This window comes from Triticum urartu, chromosome 6, assembly GCF_003073215.2.
Source record: "Triticum urartu cultivar G1812 chromosome 6, Tu2.1, whole genome shotgun sequence".
Classification (NCBI taxonomy): Eukaryota; Viridiplantae; Streptophyta; class Magnoliopsida; order Poales; family Poaceae; genus Triticum; species Triticum urartu.
Window position 1 is genome coordinate 77,431,976 of NC_053027.1, and position 23,771 is coordinate 77,455,746.

The following is a 23,771-nucleotide window of genomic DNA, read 5'->3' on the forward strand; positions in this document are numbered from 1 at the left end:
GCAAAACTAATGCATGCTGACTGCATCACCCTGCAATGTGAACTGAAGTAACTGCACTGCATCGTTGTCCGTAATGAACCTACACAAGCGTACTACATAACCGAGCAAGTTCACTGCATTTTCCCCCACAACGAACCGAAGCAACCGCACTGCATCGTTTTGTAGGCGTACTGGACTGCGTGTACTGCTTTGTCTGGAATAACAAAACTGATATGGTTGAGGAAGTGTACTGCTTACCTCGTGTTGCAGTGATTTCTTGCGTTTGCAGGAGGAAGTTCTCTTCTCGTCCGTCTGCACAACTTTCGCGTTCGCCCGTGCAGTCCACTTGCCCTTCAGAAGTTCACAAGCGGTCTGGACGTTGCTCAAGGTGAACGGAGATGGAGGATTTGCTCTGAAGGTCGTTGCAGACTTAATCCAAGAAGCTGTCGTGGATGAAGGAACCTTGCGCACAGTTCTCCTTGCTCGAATTGGTTTGATGTCGAGGCAGCACCAATCCACATCTGATGAAGTACAGCTGATTGCAGGCCCGGAGGAGTTCGGCGGCGGCGCTACCGAGCTGCTGTCGTGGAAGAAGGCCCATATGCTGGTGGGGGCGGCGTTGCTCGGTTGCTGCCGTGGAAGAAGGCCGAGAGGCGATGGGCGGTGGCACTGCTTGGCCGCTGCCGTGAAAGAAGGCCTGGAGGGGAGGGACAGCGTCGCTGCCGGCCGCTGCCGCGGAAGAAGGCCGGGAGGGGAGGGGCGGTGGCGCTCCCAGGCCGCCGCTGTGGGAGAAAGCGGGGAGGGGAGGGGCGGCATCGCTGCCAGGCCGCCGCCGCGGAAGAAGGCCGGGAGGGGAGGGGCGATGACGCTTCCAGGATGCTGCCGCGGAAGAAGGCCGGGAGGGGAGGGCGACGACGCTTCCAGGCCGCTGCCGCGGAAGAAGGCCGGGAGGGGAGGGCGGCGGCGCTCCCAAGCCGCTGCCGCGGTAGAAGCTCAGGAGGGGAGGGGCGGCGGCGATCTGGTGGGGGATGTGCAGAATAAGGCTGGTGTTATTAGAATATGACTCTTAAGGGGTGTTATCATATATATGGGGAGGGGCGCCTAGAACACACAACATCAATTGTTAGCCGTGTGTGGCGCCCCCTCCACAGTTTACACCCCAGTCATATTCTCACGGTGCTTAGGCAAAGCCCTACGCGGATCACTTCACCAACACTATCACCACGCCGCCGTGCTAACGGAACTCATCTACAACCTCGAAACCTTGCTAGATCAAGAAGGCGAGGGACGTCACCGAGCTGAACGTGTGCAGAACTCAGAGGTGTCGTACGTTCGGTGCTTGATCGGTCGGAGCTAGAAGAAGTTCGACTACGTCAACCGCATTGTCAAACGCTTCCGCTTTTGGTCTACAAGGGTACGTAGACACACTCTCCCCCTCGTTGCTATGCATATCCATGGATAGATCATTGAGTGTGCGTAGAATTTTTTTTGTTTTTCCATGCAACGTTTCCCAACATATAAAGGCGAGACCCTGCGGTGGGTTAGGGCAAGATACAATTGATCAAGAGCTAGGTCACGCGATTTCGCACCCTTGTAATTGATACTCAAGCAATACAACTCAAAGCAGGACGTAGGCTTCTACCTCGTTGTGAGAGGCCGAACCTGGGTAAACTTGAGTCTTTCGTCCTGATCAACCCCTTCGAGCTAACCTACGTTGCGATGGCTCCACGCTTAAGTCCTTTCACTAGGACATCTGCCGTGACAAAACCACGACAAGTAGCATGACTAACAACGTCAATGAGGTAGCAACCGCCATTACAGAGAGCAAGTCAGTCTACATTACCTTGACCTATACAACATCGTCATGGAGGAAGGTGGCTTCAGTCCGGAGGCTCCGATTGCTGCTCTTAGCCACCTGTTGGACAACAAGGCACATGGTGTTGTGTTCGTTGCCATGGTAGACGCCCATAGCGTGCTTTGGCTTAGGATCTGGTTGGGCAAGCACTACTACTAGTGTTGCTTCTGGTGGTGGTGGTGGCGGTGGTGACGACGTGCATGATGATCGACGATGATGATGGCGACGTTGTACATTTTGTGGTAGCTCGGGCTTAAAACTTGTTGTATATTTTGATGAGGTGTTATATACTAACCCCTCACGCTGATTGGCGAACTCGATGGTAGGATTACACCCTCTTTTTGGATATGGTGGTAGGATGACACCACAGAAGCTATGGTGAACTTGCCCTGCCTTTTGCCTTTTGGATATATGATCATGCATGCCTAAGTTTTCTTTGTTCCATGTGTACTGTGTTTCTTTGCTCACTGCTTCAATTGTTGCTCTTCTGTCATACTCTCTTCGTCCGGAATTATTTGTCGTGGAAATGAATAAAAATGGATGTATCTAGAACTAAAATACATCTAGATATATCCATTTCTCCGACAAGTATTTCCGGACGGAGGGAGTATATGCTAGGCGAAGCGGTATGTGGTATACAGACGGAGGGTTTCAGAGTGACTCGTTACACAGAGATGATACTTACTCCAAGTTTCTGCTCAAGCAAAAGAGCAATATTGAGGTAGGCAAGCCTTCTAGACAGTTTGGGTTGTGTGGGACGAAAACTTCATCATCGTCCAGTTCGTCATAATTGTAGTGTTGTTTTATTGGCATGATCATATGTAAGGTGATAATAAGCTTACTACATAGGGTACAAAGTAAGCGGTCCTAACCGAGTATATGCAACTAAATACTACCATGTAGTGTATGAGCACAACCGTGAACAGGCAACCAAACACGCAGACAGTAAGGCAACCAAACCATATGCAGAACATGATTTTCAGCCTACATCCGCTCAGCTGACCCAGATGAGATACATATGCAAGGGGGGAAACGATGCAAGCTATCAAATACACCCTACATGTTTTAACTGTGGTCAACAAAACCTCTGATGTAGGGTGAGCGAAGTTGGATGTGGTTCATACGAGGATACTGATGGCACAGCCGGTAGTACAAGAATGACACTTGTGCAATCATGTTCCCTGCTTACCGTAAGTTGCAATTCCAGGCAGAGCTGGAAGCGTGCAGAGAAGGGCTTGCGCTGGCGCTCCGTGTGACGGCTCATCCGATGGCTACGGAATCAGATTGTGCAGAGGCACCTCCACAATCAAGATGTCAGCGGACGTCAATTTAACCATGTTGCTCATATTTACGCACAAGTGCATTTCAATGCAAGCTTGATGAAATGTACTGCCTCTGTAAATAAACAGTATAAGACGTTTTAGATCACTGTTTTGCATTTATTTACAGAGGGAGTACATACGAGTTGAGCCCCTTCATTGTCCCATATATAGATTAACTTGTCTAACATCATCAAGACATGGCCATACTCCGTGGTCTCAACCACAATGCAAGCTAAGTTTTGCAAGAATAGCTGCAAAGGGCACCAACATGTTGCAACAACAATACCAGATCAAATTAAATTGGGGGCGCCAACAGTAAGCCGGTAACAGGGCTGTTTCTAACACACAAGTCCAACGATGTAGTCATGTAGCTGTAAAAGGGACGTTTCTAACACAGAAGTCTATTGACGTTACTGATGAAGATCAGAACTATGCTAAAGAGGGACTATTATGCACATAGCAATCATTTCTCAATCCATCAAAAGTAGACATACACTTCCGGTGGAGGCCAGCTATAGGAATTTCTTCATCCTTCGTGTGTAAGTAACCTGCGGTTAAGGGGGCCGACATCTCCAGATTTGTCACCACGACCACATGACTGGCGCTGACGGGTTTGGCAGCGATGGCGGGTTCATGCAGTGCTGGTGCCACTGGTGAATGTTATCCACGTCGATTCCCCTCGGAGTTGCTTGAGGCGCTTCCTCAAAGTCCATAGAAATAACTTCTGTCTCATCAGCGTCCATTGGCTCTTCAACATTTTGTGTGCTTTCTGGTGGGGATGCGGACCAATCAGATGTCATGGCAATCCGCTGTGGCGACCAAGGAACTAAGGCCAAGCAATTGCTGCGCTCAGGAGAATTGTCCTCCAGCCCATGACAGTTCCCCTGATTGAAAGGTTGATCTGAGAGACGAGAAAGAAAATGATGGGGTTATATGTCATCAACAGACAAGTAGACAAATATTACGTGGCTCGCAAACAGGAAGGTTGTCGAAAACGGGACCCAACCCAATCATGCTCAAAGTATAGAGAACAGACCAAACAAAAACTAAAGGAATAAGATAACTGTTGAAAAGCATGTATGGCTAAAATCTAGCACAACAGGGGACAAACAAGTTAGCAACGAGAATACTAAGAAAAGAAAAGCCGTATGAAGCACATCATGCTGTGCAACAGGGCCCGAATGTATCAACATGCAGAATGTGTTTTCTTTAGAATTGACCGTCGTCTTACCTCCCAATAATAGGCAATGCATATGAGATGAAACTGCATGGGAGGAAACATGTGTACAGGAATCCAGAGTTATGAGGACCAAGCTGTTATCAGTTGGCTAGAGCACACGCCTGTGAGTTCGACCACTGGCGTTCGAGGCACAGCCTCCGCAGGGTGCCTCATTTCTACCTAACAGAGTACAGTTATGGAGGGAACCTCCCCCTTTAACCATGTTTCATTTAGGAATCCAGTTATGTTCATATGCACTAGCTACATGGCACAACAAAACACTTGGACCTTTACAGTTCTGTGCATACTTGCATATAGCACCACTGGAAGTATTATGCCACAGTTTCTTACTGTTATGGGCTGTGTGTGTGACAGTAATGGGACAGAGTGGCGACACAGGCCTTGGAGGACTTTGTGGTGAGTTGGCCCCTACGCAGCGAAATCAGAGAGAGCCAGAGAGATCGAACAGAACAGAAGCACGCAACTGCCTCACCTTCTACATGCCTCACCTCTTGTCTGTTCTTCTACCTCTCCGATTTCTATCTAAAACCTAGCCTCAAATCCTCACTAACTTATTTATTAAGGCGTGAATGTAACACTCTCGTCATGCTTACAGAATGTTGATACAATAACTGCTGTTATACATGACATTTGACCCAGAACATGTTAGACATGCACAATGTGAGTACTGCAGTATTATAAATAGTAACATGCATAAGAAGACAAATACAAATATAATGAAAGTTTGATCATAATCGACTTACTCTTTAATCCACGTATCAAGTCTGAACTGACTATGATTGAAGGGTTTGCGATACTGAGACCAAAGAGGGTAGGCTTGTTTACTGGCTTGTATATAACAAGTGCCTTGTCCTCGCTAGACAGATGAGATGGCATGGCAACTTCTATCATATCTTCCACAATGGGCATGTTAGCACCACTGTTGATTTCCTCTCCTAGCATCTGATGTTGATATGGGATGGAAGGACACGGTGGTTCTTCTTCCAAAATAGGTGGGAGACCAGGGTCCTTCAAATAATAAGCAACATTTATTCAGCAAAATGTAACAGGTGCAAGAAATGTCTGAATAAAATACTTGCAGCAACAGATAAACCCTGTAGTGAAAGAATGCTCATTTAGACAGAAGCACTGAAAAATGCAACATGCATATGCACTTCCTAATGTAACTTGCCGTTAATACTGGTCATTAAACTGAATGCAAGGAAACAATATGTTTATTAAGCAGAATATCTCAATAAACGTTTACAATGCTGAAGCTCATACCAACAGAGGACATGCATTGGTAAATGCACAGATAAAGAAATAACACTTGCTATCAAAGTATATCCATAACTGCATATAATCAAATGAGCTATCCCAGTGAAACATTTTGAGCCATAAAAGATGATGTTAATTGCAAAAGTATCTTGAAAGGGCAGCAAGAAAAGTCACTTAAATTAACTGTAAAGCAGTAAAGAGAAGGTAACGCAGAGATTAAGCATGCCATTGACTGCAACTCTACAATATATAATCGATCAAGCAAATGCATGGATGGAACTGCTTTATGTATAGCCACTGACACAGCCCATGGGCTTGACAGTAGGCATACTAGCATAGATAGAAAGATAGTAAGTGTGGCGATGAACTGAAGTGCAATCCAGGTAATCTAAACCATTACATTAATTTAATTCTCTGGGTTTGTAATTGTGTAAAATACAGTAGCATGACACTACCTGGAGGTTTACAGTAGCATGACACTACCTGGAGGTTTATTCATCAAACAAACCAGCTCATCCACTACATTTATCATACATAAACTTCATAAAACCACATGCCGGTGCCCTCTAGCAACTCCTACCCGAATCTGTTTAATATATGACAGAAATGAAGCACATGCAAGATAAGTAACAACCAATTAAGCAGCGCATTCACCATGCTTCTCAAAACACAGTAGAAGCACAACGTCGAGGCAGCCGGCCAAAGTGCCACACAAACTGGTATCCATCTAGCAATACACATGAACCACTAGCTAAAACTAAGTCTACAGGGTGGTTAGCACCCAGCATGCACTGAAGACCAAACCACCACCTGATACAACAGATGTACTCCACCCAGCCAGTAGCAAACCTAGCATGCACACGGAGCCAGCAGCTACTTCAACCAACCAGCAGAGCTGGAAAAAAATTGCCCAATCTGAAACGACAGATCCGAGCATGAACTGCACCAGAAGCATCGACTGGAAGCGTAACCGCTTGCGCGCAAGCAGGGGACGCGTGACGGGAGCTCGAGCAAGCAGAGGCGCGCGAGAAAGGGGAGAGAATGCGGGGGGGCGCTCACCAGCCGGCGGCACTTGGCGGCGGGGCCGGAGAGGGAGAAGTCGCAGAGGCCGTCGACCACCTGCTCCAGCTCCTTCCTCTTCCCCATCATGAACCCCATCATCATCCTTCCTACCCCGGAGGAAATCCGCCTCGAATCCCTCGGATTCCTCGCGGGGCTGGCTCGAATCGACCCCTGGCCGCTAGGATTGGGCGCCGCCGGCGGGGTGGCCGCCGATCGGATTTTGGGGGCGCGGCGGGAGAGGGAAGAGGGGGGAGTTCGCTTCGCGGGATCCTGGAGAGGGTTTCGTTTTCGCTCGTGCGTTGGTTTGAGGGGACGGGACGGGTGGGGTGGGCTGTGGTCGGTTCGAGCTTGGTGGAGGACGTTCTGGAAAACGTGGTGGGGTTGTCTTTTTCTGTCGCTTGCAGGTGGGGCTGGCATCCTCGATTGGCTGCGGCGCCGTGGCCCAGCTGTGGGCTCTCGTTCGCTGTCGTGGTGCGACAAAAAGCACGAGAAAATTCTTCTTTTAACACCGTTTTAAATTTTGTTTCTCTATTTGATTTCACACCGAAATTTTGTTTCTTCTTTATATCTGACATTAAATCTAAATTTCATGCCCCTTGTGAAACTTTCGTCATTCTATTAGCTTCTACCGTTTAATTCTTGTCACTGTTTTTTAGATGGACAAAATTGTCCTTGTCTATACTGCACGGAAAAAGGCCGAATCGGCACTCTTCCTCCCGACACGACTCATCTCTCTCCTCGTTCGATTCCCCAAACCCTACCAAGTGGCGGCGATGGCACAAATCCTCCAGCTCCTAGCGGTGGTGGCGACTGCGCAGGAGGCGGTGTGTAATGGATGGTGAAGCCGCTGCGGAGGGTGGCCAAGGATGGGCTGCAGATTGGGCACCCGCGAGCGATGGCGTGGTTGCGTACAAGTCACTCCATGTCACTTCGGTGCGCTCTGAAGACGGTATGGCAAAGGGCGGCGACTCAGATGCAGGGGTCGTACGGCAGAGATGTGGCGTGCTCGACCCCATGTGTGGCTGTGGTGGAGGGTGACATCACGGCTACGGTAGAGGACGGTACGGTCGCACATGGGTTGGGCCATGGCGTTGCAGCGGGCGCAGCTGGATGCTCGGCTGGGTTATTAGCCTCTGCATTAGTTGCATGTCCATCTTGTTAGCACTGCAAATGTGGAGTCAAACTCTATTTCATGGAAATTAAATTTTGGCAAGGGAGGGGGTTTGCCCAATTTTTGAATTGAAATCCAAATTTTAGAATTTAATTTCAATATATGAATTATGTGCATGTTTTTTTAATTTAAGTGGGTTCATTGGCGTCAAAGATGATGGGAAAATTAATGATTTGGTAAATTATTCTAATCACAAGTCGCGCTAGGGGTAAAATTGTATTTTCATGTCATTCAACACCGTTAGTAGCCAAAAATGACGGGAAGTGTTGCAAAGAGAACAAAAATGTAGACTTGGTAGATAAAGAAAAATTATAGTGTCAAATAGAGAAATGAAATTTAAAACAATGTTAAATAAAGGATTCCTCAAAAAACAACTAGAGGGCGTTAGAAGTCAAAGTTTTAATTAAGAACTAAACTTTGTTTTAGGAATGTTTGGTTTTGTGACTTCAGATTGTCTAAGGCTATCACATCTAAGGCTAGACAAGTTTGACCAATTTAAATGAGTATGTATTTCAAGCCACATCTTAGGCTAAATTCTCTAGGATCTCACATCACATAGTGTGGTTAGATTATCTTAGAATTGCCAGCTTGTGTCTCATATTTTATTAAACGGAAAGTTTGCAAAAATATATGACACAAGGAATTACTATAAAAAAAGGAACATCTGTCACTATAAAATTGATCGCTTTTATGTTTGACGATAGTACTGACAAACACACGTATCGTCATGGATGTATTGTGCACCTACTTCTACGGCAACAAAATAAGATTTTCATCCAGGATGGTCAAGTGGCGTGCCTGTATGAAATTCTTTGGGCCTTCCTGTTGAGCTATGCTAGGTGTATCAAGTGCATGTTTGTGGCACCCCGGCTCAGAGCGACCGGTTTACTCTGTATTGCCGGCCCAGAGACCATGTCTTCTGGCAACACACAACATCTTGGTACAGAAAACAATCGCTTTATTGATACTAGCGGGTCGGAGTTTATATTACAACAGATGTCGAGGCCGAGCAGCACACACGGTGCGGCTGAATAATATGTACATTATTTAGTGAACATAATAGGGCCTCGATCATAACAACTATGCGGCAGCGGAACAACGTCGTAGCGGAAACTCCATAGTACAGGGACACCGATGTGGACACGTTCTAGACTCGAGCAGCGCTCCTTTCCAACGCGACTTTCCTGAAATCTGGCATGACACGCCAGGTCAGTACATTGAATGTACTTGCAAGCTCACAACAGGCATAATCATAATGACAAACAATATCATGATATTTAACCAATTAATAATGCGATAATGTTCCAACATGCTGTGCTCATGCTCTTGGGATAAACGTCCCTCGGGTCCAACTCACCAACCGTGATCGTTCTCGGATCACAAAACAAACCATCATCGTGGTCTTACCCAGAGTAACTCGTGATCCTTACGGCGATCACCACCACACCACCATCATGGTCTTAACCAGAGTAACTCGTGATCCTTTCGGCGATCACCACCACACCACCATCGTGGTCTTAACCAGAGTAACTCGTGATCCTTTCGGCGATCACCACCACACCACCATCGTGGTCTTAACCATCATCATCGGTGCAATGATCATAACTTAGTGTGCATGTTTATTAAACGTTGACTCATGGTGGGACCTACTATGAATTGTCCGTGACCATGGACTCGGCTATCGATAGATTATACACTCTGCAGAGGTAGCACACTGTACCCACACCACGAAACCCATGGCCTCGCACTCCCATTCGGGTGGACCAACGGCATTTCAACAAAATCCTTCCATTGCCATGACACTCTCCCGGCCACTCCGACCCAATCCCCAACGGGCTAGTCCTGGGTGGCCCCGTGTCTACCAAAGATACACCGACCACCGTCGTGGCCAAAACAATCCCACTCGGGGACCCGGTACCAAAATCTCAACAACGAGCACACAAGGTTATGCCTGCTTACCGGGCCAGGGTAAGCACGCCCATAACCTTCCCTAGTTGGAGGCACCGACCAGAGACATGTCAATGGACCGAATCAAGGCCTTCCCACAAAGGCAAATGTGGTTGCACTGGGAAAATATCAATTCAGCGGCACCATGACCCAGTCAACGATATATTCAAGTTGAGTTATATTCAGGTTCAACTTAAAATGAAAATGACCGGTGTCATAGCATGCCATGAAATGCAATACTACACATGCATCATATAATACGAAAATGACTGTTGTCAACCATATTCACACTAAGCATAAGCATCAACAACTTATCTTACTTTCCTGGTCTCACTTTAACAATATATTTTTCAGCAAGTAACATTATTTTCTCATGCAAGAAAATAACTTCGATTAATTCCTCATATGCATAGCAAAGATTCTACTGTCATCACCTCAAGCAAATCCTAATTTCTTTACCAATCAAGTTAGGTTCAAACATTCTGGAAATTAAGTAAAATGGCTACACCAGCACTGAACAGGATATATTCTAGCAAATTTAACTATTTATTTATGCAAGAAAATAACTTTAAGCAATTATTCATACACATAACAAATCATTTTATCATTACCATAATAGATCTTAGCCTCTTTACCAAATAAACTAGTTTCAAGGTTCTGTAAATCAAGCATAATACCAGCACACACTTTAACAGCATATAAATAACATAATAGTTATTTAAAATGCATGGATTAATCATTCAATTCAAGTAAGAAAATCATCAATATTGAAATGGCACCATGAAAATATTGTTGTGGCTTGCCTTAGTGCAGATGAGGTTCACAAGCCTTCTGGTGATCCTCAAGACAAGCCTCGCCCTCTGAAAATAATTTTAAACGCAAGAAGAAAATATCAAGAACTCTTCTGAAAATCACTAGAAATTCTAGACAGCTCAGAAAAATCTCATTTTTGGTGAGCTGCTAGATTTCTTTGCAAAGAACATAATGCAAAAAAGAATCAATTCATTTGGACTTATGGTTGAAAAGTTATGGCTGTTTGAAGCTCTCTGGAATTGAATGAAATTTGAATTTAAATAAACAGACTAGGGGGGTGACGTCGAAGGCGTAAAGCCTCAGGGCGCCACCACTCGTACCGCTTCGCGAGCGTACAGAGTGGTTGACTAGCAGGCCCCGCTAGTCAGGTGAGAAGGAGGGGAGGAGGAAACAGAGGAAGGTCGCGGCTTCGCCGGAGCTCTCGCTGGCGACGAGGGCTCCTTGGCCAAAACCAGAGGGAGGGATCGAGAGAGGGGGTTGAGGCGCACTTGCCCGTACCCGTAGCGTAGCTAGGGGCAGTCGGACGGCGTCGGAATCTTCCTCGCAAGCGGAGACAGAGGGCGGGGGTCGCCGGAGATGAAGAAAACAGCGGGCAGAGGCAGCTCCAGGGGCTCCGGGGGGAAGGGATGGCTTCACCGGAGAGAGGCGGAGGCCCTGGAAGTATCGCCCTGGCCTGGGAGGGGCTGGAGCTGTTGGGTTTCGTAGTAATTTCAAAAAAATTCCTACGCACACGCAAGATCATGGTGATGCATAGCAATGAGAGGGGGAGAGTGTGATCTATGTACCCTTGTAGATCGACAACGGAAGCGTTAACTTAGTTGATGTAGTCGTACGTCTCCACGGCCCGACCGATCAAGCACCGAAACTACGGCACCTCCGAGTTCTAGCACACGTTCAGCTCGATGATGATCCCCGGACTCCGATCCAGCAAAGTGTCGGGGAAGAGTTCCGTCAGCACGACGGCGTGGTGACGATCTTGATGCTCTACTGTCGCAGGGCTTCGCCTAAGCACCGCTACAATATTATCTAGGACTATGGTGAAAGGGGGCACCGCACACGGCTAAGAATATGATCACGTGGATCAACTTGTGTCCATGGGGTGCCTCTTGCCTCCGTATATAAAGGATCCAAGGGGGGTGCGGCCAGCCCTAGTAGGAGGCGCGCAGGAGGAGTCCTACTCCTACCGGGAGTAGGACTCCGCTCCCTTTCCTTGTCCAATTAGGAGAGGGGGAAGGAAGGGAGAGAGGAGAGGGGGGCGCCGCCCCTCCCTCCTTGTCCAATTCGGACTAGGGGGAGAGGGGGCGCCGCCCCTCCCTCCTTGTCCAATTCGGACTAGGGGGAGAGGGGGCGCGCGGCCTGCCCTGGCAGCCCCTCCTCTTCTCCACTTTAGGCCCATGAGGCCCATTAACCCCCCGGGGGGTTCCGGTAACCCCCCGGTGCTCCGGTTTTATCCGAAACTTCCCCGGAACACTTCCGGTGTCCGAATATAGCCGTCCAATATATTAATATTTATGTCTCGACCATTTTGAGACTCCTCGTCATGTCCGTGATCACATCCGGGACTCCGAACTAACTTCGGTAAATCAAAACTCATAAACTCATAATATAACTGTCATCGAAACCTTAAGCGTGCGGACCCTACGGGTTCGAGAATAATGTAGACATGACCGAGACACGTCTCCGATCAATAACCAATAGCGGAACCTGGATGCTCATATTGGCTCCTACATATTCTACGAAGATCTTTATCGGTCAGACCGCATAACAACATACGTTGTTCCCTTTGTCATCGGTATGTTACTTGCCCGAGATTCGATCGTCGGTATCTCAATACCTAGTTCAATCTCGTTACCGGCAAGTCTCTTTACTCGTTTCGTAATACATCATCTCTCAACTAACTCATTAGTTGCAATGCTTGCAAGGCTTATGTGATGTGCATTACCGAGAGGGCCCAGAGCTACCTCTCCGACAATCGGAGTGACAAATCCTAATTTCGAAATACGCCAACCCAACATGTACCTTATTGGAAATATGCCCTAGAGGCAATAATAAAATCATTATTATTATATTTCCTTGTTCATGATAATTGTCTTTATTCATGCTATAATTGTATTATCCGGAAATCGTAATACATGTGTGAATAATAGACACCAACATGTCCCTAGTAAGCCTCTAGTTGACTAGGCTCGTTGATCAACGATAGTCATGGTTTCCTGACTATGGACATTGGATGTCATTGATAACGAGATCACATCATTAGGAGAATGATGTGATGGAAAAGACCCAATCCTAAACATAGCACAAGATCGTATAGTTCGTTTGCTAGAGTTTTCCAATGTCAAGTATCCTTTCCTTAGACCATGAGATCGTGTAACTCCCGGATACCGTAGGAGTGCTTTGGGTATACCAAACGTCACAACGTAACTGGGTGACTATAAAGGTATACTACGGGTATCTCCGAAAGTGTCTGTTGGTTGACACGGATCAAGACTGGGATTTGTCACTCCGTATGACGGAGAGGTATCACTGGGCCCACTCGGTAATGCATCATCATAATGAGCTCAAAGTGACCAAGTGTCTGGTCACGGGATCATGCATTACGGTACGAGTAAAGTGACTTGCCGGTAACGAGATTGAACAAGGTATTGGGATACCGACGATCAGTCTCGGGCAAGTAACATACCGATTGACAAAGGGAATTGTATACGGGGTTGCTTGAATCCTCGACATCGTGGTTCATCCGATGAGATCATCGAGGAGCATGTGGGAGCCAACATGGGTATCCAGATCCCGCTGTTGGTTATTGACCGGAGAGCGATCTCGGTCATGTCTACATGTCTCCCGAACCCGTAGGGTCTACACACTTAAGGTTCGGTGACGCTAGGGTTGTAGGATATGTATATGCAGTAACCCGAATGTTGTTCGGAGTCCCGGATGAGATCCCGGACGTCACGAGGAGTTCCGGAATAGTCCGGAGGTAAAGAATTATATATAGGAAGTGCTATTTCGGCCATCGGGACAAGTTTCGGGGTCACCGGTATTGTACCGGGACCACCGGAAGGGTCCCGGGGGTCCACCGGGTGGGGCCACCTATCCCGGAGGGCCCCATGGGCTGAAGTGGGAAGGGATCCAGCCCAAAGTGGGCTGGGGCGCCACTTCCCCCTAGGGCCCATGCGCCTAGGGTGGGGGAAACCCTAAAGGAAGAGTCCTAGGAGGGGAAGGCACCTCCTAGGTGCCTTGGGGAGGAGGGATTCCTCCCTTGGCCGCCGCCCCCTAGGAGATTGGATCTCCTAGGGCCGGCGCCCCCCCTTAGGGCCCTATATAGTGGGGGAGGGAGGACCTTCTCACCCTTGCCTTTGGTGCCTCCCTCTCCCTCTCCAACACCTCCTCCTCCTCCATAGTGCTTGGCGAAGCCCTGCCGGAGTACTGCAGCTCCATCAACCACGCCGTCGTGCTGCTGCTGAGCCATCTTCCTCAACCTCTCCTTCCCCTTGCTGGATCAAGAAGAAGGAGACGTTACGCTGACCGTACGTGTGTTGAACGCGGAGGTGCCGTCCGTTCGGCGCTAGGATCTCCGGTGATTTGGATCACGTCGAGTACGCTTCCTCATCCCCGTTCTTTGAACGCTTCCGCGCGTGATCTACAAAGGTATGTAGATGCAATCCGATCACTCGTTGCTAGATGAACTCATAGATGGATCTTGGTGAAACCGTAGAATTTTTTTTTGTTTTCTGCAACGTTCCCCAACTACCTTTGGAGACACCTGTAGAGTACCTTTATAATCACCCAGTTACGTTGTGACGTTTGGTAGCACACAAAGTGTTCCTCTGGCAAACGGGAGTTGCATAATCTCATAGTCATAGGAACATGTATAAGTCATGAAGAAAGCAATAGCAACATACTAAACGATCGGGTGCTAAGCTAATGGAATGGGTCATGTCAATCAGATCATTCAACTAATGATGTGATCCCGTTAATCAAATGACAACTCTTTGTCCATGGTTAGGAAACATAACCATCTTTGATTAATGAGCTAGTCAAGTAGAGGCATACTAGTGACACTCTGTTTGTCTATGTATTCACACATGTATTATGTTTCCGGTTAATACAATTCTAGCATGAATAATAAACATTTATCATGATATAAGGAAATAAATAATAACTTTATTATTGCCTCTAGGGCATATTTCCTTCAGTCTCCCACTTGCACTAGAGTCAATAATCTAGATTACACAGTAATGATTCTAACACCCATGGAGCCTTGGTGCTGATCATGTTTTGCTCGTGGAAGAGGCTTAGTCAACGGGTCTGCAACATTCAGATCCGTATGTATCTTGCAAATATCTATGTCTCCCACCTGGACTAGATCCCGGATGGAATTGAAGCGTCTCTTGATGTGCTTGGTTCTCTTGTGAAATCTGGATTCCTTTGCCAAGGAATTGCACCAGTATTGTCACAAAAGATTTTCATTGGACCCGATGCACTAGGTATGACACCTAGATCGGATATGAACTCCTTCATCCAGACTCCTTCATTTGCTGCTTCCGAAGCAGCTATGTACTCCGCTTCACATGTAGATCCCGCTACAACGCTTTGTTTAGAACTGCACCAACTGACAGCTCCACCGTTTAATGTAAACATATCCGGTTTGCGATTTAGAATCGTCCGGATCAGTGTCAAAGCTTGCATCAACGTAACCTTTTACGGTATGTAGATGCAATCCGATCACTCGTTGCTAGATGAACTCCTAGATGGATCTTGGTGAAACCGTAGGAAAATTTTTTGTTTTCTGCAACGTTCCCCAACAGTGGCATCATGAGCTAGGTCTATGCGTAGTTCTCTTGCACGAGTAGAACACAATTTGTTGTGGGCGTTGATTGTCAACTTTCTTGCCGCTACTAGTCCTTATCTTGCTTCAACGGTATTGTGGGATGAAGCGGCCCGGACCAACCTTACACGTACGCTTACGTGAGACCGGTTCCACCGACTAACATGCACTAGTTGCATAAGGTGGCTGGCGGGTGTCTGTCTCTCCCACTTTAGTTGGAGCGGATTCGATGAAAAGGGTCCTTATGAAGGGTAAATAGAAGTTGACAAATCACGTTGTGGCTTTCACGTAGGAAAGAAAACGTTCTTGCTAGAACCCTACTTCAGCCACGTAAAACATGCAACAACAATTAGAGGACGTCTAACTTGTTTTTGCAGCAAGTGCTTTGTGATATGATATGGCCAAAGTTGTGATGAATGATGAATGATATATATGTGATGTATGAGATGTTCATGCTATTGTAATAGGAATCATGACTTGCATGTCGATGAGTATGACAACCGGCAGGAGCCATAGGAGTTGTCATTATTTTTTGTATGACCTGCGTGTCATTGGAAACGCCATGTAAATTACTTTACTTTATTGCTAAACGCGTTAGCCATAGTAGTAGAAGTAATAGTTGGCGAGCAACTTCATGGACACACGATGATGGAGATCATGATGATGGAGATCATGGTGTCATGCCGGTGACAAGATGATCATGGAGCCCCAAGATGGATATCAAAGGAGCTATATGATATTGGCCATATTGCCGTTGCGACAGTTCGTTGTTTCGAAGCACCACGTGATGATCGGGTGTGATAGATTCTAACGTTCACATACAACGGGTGTAAGACAGATTTACACATGCAAACACTTAGGTTGACTTGACGAGCCTAGCATGTACAGACATGGCCTCGGAACACAGAAGACCGAAAGGTCGAGCATGAGTCGTATAGAAGATACGATCAACATGAAGATGTTCACCGATGTTGACTAGTCCGTCTCATGTGATGATCGGACACGGCCTAGTTAACTCGGATCATGTTATACTTAGATTATAGGAGGGATGTCTATCTAAGTGGGAGTTCATTGAATAATTTGATTAGATGAACTTAATTATCATGAACTTAGTCTAAATTTTTACAATATGTCTTGTAGATCAAATGGCCAACGTAGTCCTCAACTTCAACGCGTTCCTAGAGAAAACCAAGCTGAAAGATGATGGCAGCAACTACACGGACTGGGTCCGGAACCTGAGGATCATCCTCATAGCTGCCAAGAAAGATTATGTCCTACAAGCACCGCTAGGTGACGCACCTGTTCTCCCTGCAGAACAAGACGTTATGAACGCTTGGCAGGCACGTACCGATGACTACTCCCTCGTTCAGTGCGGCATGCTTTACAGCTTAGAGCCAGGGCTCCAAAAGCATTTTGAGAGACACGGAGCATATGAGATGTTCGAAGAGCTGAAAATGGTTTTCCAAGCTCATGCCCAGGTCGAGAGATATCAAGTCTCTGACAAGTTCTTCAGCTGTAAGATGGAGGAAAACAGTTCTGTCAGTGAGCACATACTCACTATGTCTGGGTTGCATAACCGCTTGACTCAACTGGGAGTTAATCTCCCGGATGATGCGGTCATTGACAGAATCCTTCAGTCGCTTCCACCGAGCTACAAGAGCTTTGTGATGAACTTCAATATGCAGGGGATGGAAAAGACCATTCCTGAAGTATTTGCAATGCTGAAATCAGCAGAGGTAGAAGTCAAAAAGGAACATCAAGTGTTGATGGTGAATAAAACCACTAAGTTCAAGAAAGGCAAGGGTAAGAAAACCTTCAAGAAGGACGGCAAGGGAGTTGCCGCGCCCGGCAAGCAAGCTGCCGGGAAGAAGCCAAAGAATGGACCCAAGCCCGAGACTGAGTGCTTTTATTGCAAGGAAAGTGGTCACTGGAAGCGGAACTGCCCCAAATACTTAGCGGACAAGAAGGCCGGCAAAACGAAAGGTATATGTGATATACACGTAATTGATGTGTACCTTACCAGTACTCGTAATAGCTCCTGGGTATTTGATACCGGTGCAGTTGCTCACATTTGTAACTCAAAGCAGGAGCTGCAGAATAAGCGGAGACTAGCGAAGGACGAGGTGACGATGCGCGTCGGGAATGGTTCCAAGGTCGATGTGATCGCCGTCGGCACTCTACCTCTACATTTACCTTCGGGATTAGTTTTAAACCTTAATAATTGTTATTTAGTGCCAGCTTTGAGCATGAACATTGTATCAGGATCTCGTTTAATTCAAGATAGCTACTCATTTAAATCCGAGAATAATGGTTGTTCTATTTATATGAGAGATATGTTTTATGGTCATGCTCCGATGGTGAATGGTTTATTCTTAATGAATCTCGAGCGTAATGCTACACATGTTCATAGTGTGAGTACCAAAAGATGTAAGATTGATAATGATAGTCCCACATACTTGTGGCACTGCCGCCTTGGTCACATAGGTGTCAAACGCATGAAGAAGCTCCATGCTGATGGACTTTTAGAGTCTCTTGATTACGAATCATTTGACACGTGCAAACCATGCCTCATGGGTAAAATGACCAAGACTCTGTTCTCAGGAACAATGGAGCGAGCAACCAACTTATTGGAAATCATACATACTGATGTGTGCGGTCCAATGAGTGTTGAGGCTCGGGTGGCTATCGTTATGTTCTCACCCTCACTGATGACTTGAGTGGATATGGGTATGTCTACTTAATGAAACACAAGTCTGAGACCTTTGAAAAGTTCAAGGAATTTCAGAGTGAGGTTGAGAATCAACGTGACAGGAAAATCAAGTTCCTGCGATCAGATCGTGGAGGAGAATACTTGAGTCACGAATTTGGCACACACTTAAGAAAATGTGGAATAGTTTCACAACTCACGCCGCCTGGAACACCTCAGCGTAATGGTGTGTCCGAACGTCGTAATCGCACTCTATTAGATATGGTGCGATCTATGATGTCTCTTACCGATTTACCGCTATCTTTTTGGGGCTATGCTTTAGAGACTGCTGCATTCGCTTTAAATAGGGCTCCGTCGAAATCCGTTGAGACGACACCGTATGAATTATGGTTTGGGAAGAAACCTAAGCTGTCGTTTCTAAAAGTTTGGGGATGCGATGCTTATGTCAAGAAACTTCAACCTGAAAAGCTCGAACCCAAGTCGGAAAAATGCGTCTTCATAGGATACCCTAAAGAAACTATTGGGTATACCTTCTACCTTAGATCCGAAGGCAAGATCTTTGTTGCCAAGAATGGATCCTTTCTAGAGAAAGAGTTTCTCTCGAAAGAAGTAAGTGGGAGGAAAGTAGAACTTAATGAAGTATTACCTCTTGAACCGGAAAATGGCGCAACTCAAGAAAATGTTCCTGAGGTGCCTGCACCGACTAGAGAGGAAGTTAATAATGATGATCAAGATACTTCTGATCAAGCTCCTACTGAAATTCGTAGGTCCACAAGGACACGTTCCGCACCAGAGTGGTACGGCAACCCTGTCTTGGAAATCACGTTGTTAGACAACGGTGAACCTTCAAACTATGAAGAAGCGATGGCGGGCCCGGATTCCGACAAATGGCTGGAAGCCATGAAATCCGAGATAGGATCCATGTATGAAAATGAAGTATGGACTTTGACTGACTTGCCCGTAGAGCGGCGAGCCATAGAAAATAAATGGATCTTTAAGAAGAAGACAGACGCGGATGGTAATGTGACCATCTATAAAGCTCGGCTTGTCGCTAAGGGTTATCGACAAGTTCAAGGAGTTGACTACGATGAGACTTTCTCACCGGTAGCGAAGCTGAAGTCCGTCCGAATCATGTTAGCGATTGCCGCATTCTATGATTATGAGATATGGCAAATGGACGTCAAAACGGCATTCCTTAATGGTTTCCTTAAGGAAGAATTGTATATGATGCAGCTGGAAGGTTTTGTCGATCCTAAGAATGCTGACAAGGTATGCAAGCTCCAATGCTCGATTTATGGGCTGGTGCAAGCATCTCGGAGTTGGAACATTCGCTTTGATGAGATGATCAAAGCGTTTGGGTTTACGCAGACTTATGGAGAAGCCTGTGTTTACAAGAAAGTGAGTGGGAGCTCTGTAGCATTTCTCATATTATATGTAGATGACATACTTTTGATGGGAAATGATATAGAACTCTTGGACAACATTAAGGCCTACTTGAGTAAGAGTTTTCAATGAAGGACCTTGGAGAAGCTGCATATATATTAGGCATCAAGATCTATAGAGATAGATCAAGACGCCTCATAGGTCTTTCACAAAGCACATACCTTGATAAGATATTGAAGAAATTCAATATGGATCAGTCTAAGAAGGGGTTCTTGCCTGTGTTACAAGGTGTGAAATTGAGCTCAGCTCAATGTCCGACCACGACAGAAGATATAGAAGAGATGAGTGTCATCCCCTATGCCTCAGCCATAGGTTCTATTATGTATGCCATGCTGTGTACCAGACCTGATGTAAACCTTGCCGTAAGTTTGGTAGGAAGGTACCAAAGTAATCCCGGCAAGGAACACTGGACAGCGGTCAAGAATATCCTGAAGTACCTGAAAAGGACTAAGGAAATGTTTCTCGTTTATGGAGGTGACGAAGAGCTCGTCGTAAAAGGTTACGTCGACGCTAGCTTCGACACAGATCTGGATGACTCTAAGTCACAAACCGGATACGTGTATATTTTGAATGGTGGGGCAGTAAGCTGGTGCAGTTGCAAGCAAAGCGTCGTGGCAGGATCTACATGTGAAGCGGAGTACATGGCAGCCTCGGAGGCAGCGCATGAAGCAATTTGGGTGAAGGAGTTCATCACCGACCTAGGAGTCATACCCAATGCGTCGGGGCCGATCAAGCTCTTCTGTGACAACACTGGAGCTATTGCACTTGCCAAGGAGCCCAGGTTTCACAAGAAGACAAGGCACATCAAGCGTCGCTTCAACTCCATTCGTGAAAATGTTCAAGATGGAGACATAGATATTTTTAAAGTACATACGGACCTGAACGTAGCAGATCCGTTGACTAAACCTCTCCCTAGAGCAAAACATGATCAACACCAGAATTCCATGGGTGTTCGATTCATCACAATGTAACTAGATTATTGACTCTAGTGCAAGTGGGAGGTTGGAAATATGCCCTAGAGGCAATAATAAAAAGCATTATTATTATATTTCCTTGTTCATGATAATTGTCTTTATTCATGCTATAATTGTATTATCCGGAAAATCGTAATACATGTGTGAATAATAGACACCAACATGTCCCTAGTAAGCCTCTAGTTGACTAGCTCGTTGATCAACGGATAGTCATGGTTTCCTGACTATGGACATTGGATGTCATTGATAACGAGATCACATCATTAGGAGAATGATGTGATGGACAAGACCCAATCCTAATCATAGCACAAGATCGTATAGTTCGTTTGCTAGAGTTTTCCAATGTCAAGTATCCTTCCCTTAGACCATGAGATCGTGTAACTCCCGGATACCGTAGGAGTGCTTTGGGTATACCAAACGTCACAATGTAACTGGGTGACTATAGAGGTATACTACGGGTATCTCCGAAAGTGTCTGTTGGGTTGACACGGATCAAGACTGGGATTTGTCACTCCGTGTGACGGAGAGGTATCACTGGGCCCACTCGGTAATGCATCATCATAATGAGCTCAAAGTGACCAAGTGTCTGGTCACGGGATCATGCATTACGGTACAAGTAAAGTGACTTGCCGGTAACGAGATTAAACGAGGTATTGGGATACCGACGATCGGTAATGCATCATCATAATGAGCTCAAAGTGACCAAGTGTCTGGTCACGGGATCATGCATTACGGTACGAGTAAAGTGACTTGCCGGTAACGAGATTGAACGAGGTATTGGGATACCGACGATCAGATCTCGGGCAAGTAACATACCGATTGACAAAGGGAATTGTATACGGGGTTGCTTGAATCCTCGACATCGTGGTTCATCCGATGAGATCATCGAGGAGCATGTGGGAGCCATCATGGGTATCCAGATCCCGCTGTTGGTTATTGACCGGAGAGCAATCTCGGTCATGTCTACATGTCTCCCGAACCCGTAGGGTCTACACACTTAAGGTTCGGTGATGCTAGGGTTGTAGGGATATGTATATGCAGTAACCCGAATGTTGTTCGGAGTCCCGGATGAGACCCCGGACGTCACGAGGAGTTCCGGAATAGTCCGGAGGTAAAGAATTATATATAGGAAGTGCTACTTCGGCCATCGGGACAGGTTTCGGGGTCACCGGTATTGTACCGGGACCACCGGAAGGGTCCCGGGGGTCCACCGGGTGGGGCCACCTATCCCGGAGGGCCCCATGGGCTGAAGTGGGAAGGGATCTAGCCCAAAGTGGGCTGGGGCGTCACTTCCCCCTAGGGCCCATGCGCCTAGGGTGGGGGAAACCCTAAAGGAAGAGTCCTAGAAGGGGAAGGCACCTCCTAGGTGCCTTGGGGAGGAGGGATTCCTCCCTTGGCCGCCGCCCCCCTAGGAGATTGGATCTCCTAGGGCCGGCGCCCCCCCTTAGGCACCCTATATATAGTGGGGGGAAGGGAGGACCTCTCACCCTTGCCTTTGGTGCCTCCCTCTCCCTCTCCAACACCTCCTCCTCCTCCATAGTGCTTGGCGAAGCCCTGCCGGAGTACTGCAGCTCCATCACCACCACGCCGTCGTGCTGCTGCTGGAGCCATCTTCCTCAACCTCTCCTTCCCCCTTGTTGGATCAAGAAGGAGGAGACGTTACGCTGACCGTACGTGTGTTGAACGCGGAGGTGCCGTCCGTTCGGTGCTAGGATCTCCGGTGATTTGGATCACGTCGAGTACGCCTTCCTCATCCCCGTTCTTTGAACGCTTCCGCGCGTGATCTACAAAGGTATGTAGATGCAATCTGATCACTCGTTGCTAGATGAACTCCTAGATGGATCTTGGTGAAACCGTAGGAATTTTTTTTTGTTTTCTGCAACGTTCCCCAACATACCTTTGGAGACACCTGTAGAGTACCTTTATAATCACCCATTTACGTTGTGACATTTGGTAGCACACAAAGTGTTCCTCTGGCAAACAGGAGTTGCATAATCTCATAGTCATAGGAACATGTATAAGTCATGAAGAAAGCAATAGCAACATACTAAACGATCGGGTGCTAAGCTAATGGAATGGGTCATGTCAATCAGATCATTCAACTAATGATGTGATCCCGTTAATCAAATGACAACTCTTTGTCCATGGTTAGGAAACATAACCATCTTTGATTAATGAGCTAGTCAAGTAGAGGCATACTAGTGACACTCTGTTTGTCTATGTATTCACACATGTATTATGTTTCCGGTTAATACAATTCTAGCATGAATAATAAACATTTATCATGATATAAGGAAATAAATAATAACTTTATTAGTGCCTCTAGGGCATATTTCCTTCAGTCTCCCACTTGCACTAGAGTCAATAATCTAGATTACACAGTAATGATTCTAACACCCATGGAGCCTTGGTGCTAATCATGTTTTGCTCGTGGAAGAGGCTTAGTCAACGGGTCTGCAACATTCAGATCCGTATGTATCTTGCAAATCTCTATGTCTCCCACCTGGACTAGATCCCGGATGGAATTGAAGCATCTCTTGATGTGCTTGGTTCTCTTGTGAAATCTGGATTCCTTTGCCAAGGCAATTGCACCAGTATTGTCACAAAAGATTTTCATTGGACCCGATGCACTAGGTGTGACACCTAGATCGGATATGAACTCCTTCATCCAGACTCCTTCATTTGCTGCTTCTGAAGCAGCTATGTACTCCGCTTCACATGTAGATCCCGCCACAACGCTTTGTTTAGAACTGCACCAACTGACAGCTCCACCGTTTAATGTAAACACGTATCCGGTTTGCGATTTAGAATCGTCCGGATTAGTGTCAAAGCTTGCATCAACGTAACCTTTTACAAAGGTATGTAGATGCAATCCGATCACTCGTTGCTAGATGAACTCCTAGATGGATCTTGGTGAAACCGTATGAAATTTTTTTGTTTTCTGCAACGTTCCCCAACAGTGGCATCATGAGCTAGGTCTATGCGTAGTTCTCTTGCACGAGTAGAACACAATTTGTTGTGGGCGTTGATGTTGTCAACTTTCTTGCCGCTACTAGTCTTATCTTGCTTCAACGGTATTGTGGGATGAAGCGGCCCGGACCAACCTTACACGTACGCTTACGTGAGACCGGTTCCACCGACTAACATGCACTAGTTGCATAAGGTGGCTGGCG

The 23,771-nt window shown here is 46.6% G+C and overlaps 1 protein-coding gene across 1 annotated transcript; it reads right to left on the minus strand.

Moving 5' to 3' along the window:
* Positions 1–3,427: 3,427 nt before the first annotated feature.
* LOC125514058 lies at positions 3,428–7,050 on the minus strand. The gene is made up of 3 exons (XM_048679309.1): positions 6,713–7,050; positions 5,140–5,404; positions 3,428–4,057 (listed from the first exon to the last, which is right to left on the minus strand). The coding sequence occupies exons 1-3, from the start codon at positions 6,815–6,817 to the stop codon at positions 3,738–3,740; spliced, it is 690 nt and encodes a 229-aa protein (XP_048535266.1). The 5' UTR covers positions 6,818–7,050; the 3' UTR covers positions 3,428–3,737.
* Between the last annotated feature and the right edge of the window lie 16,721 nt (positions 7,051–23,771).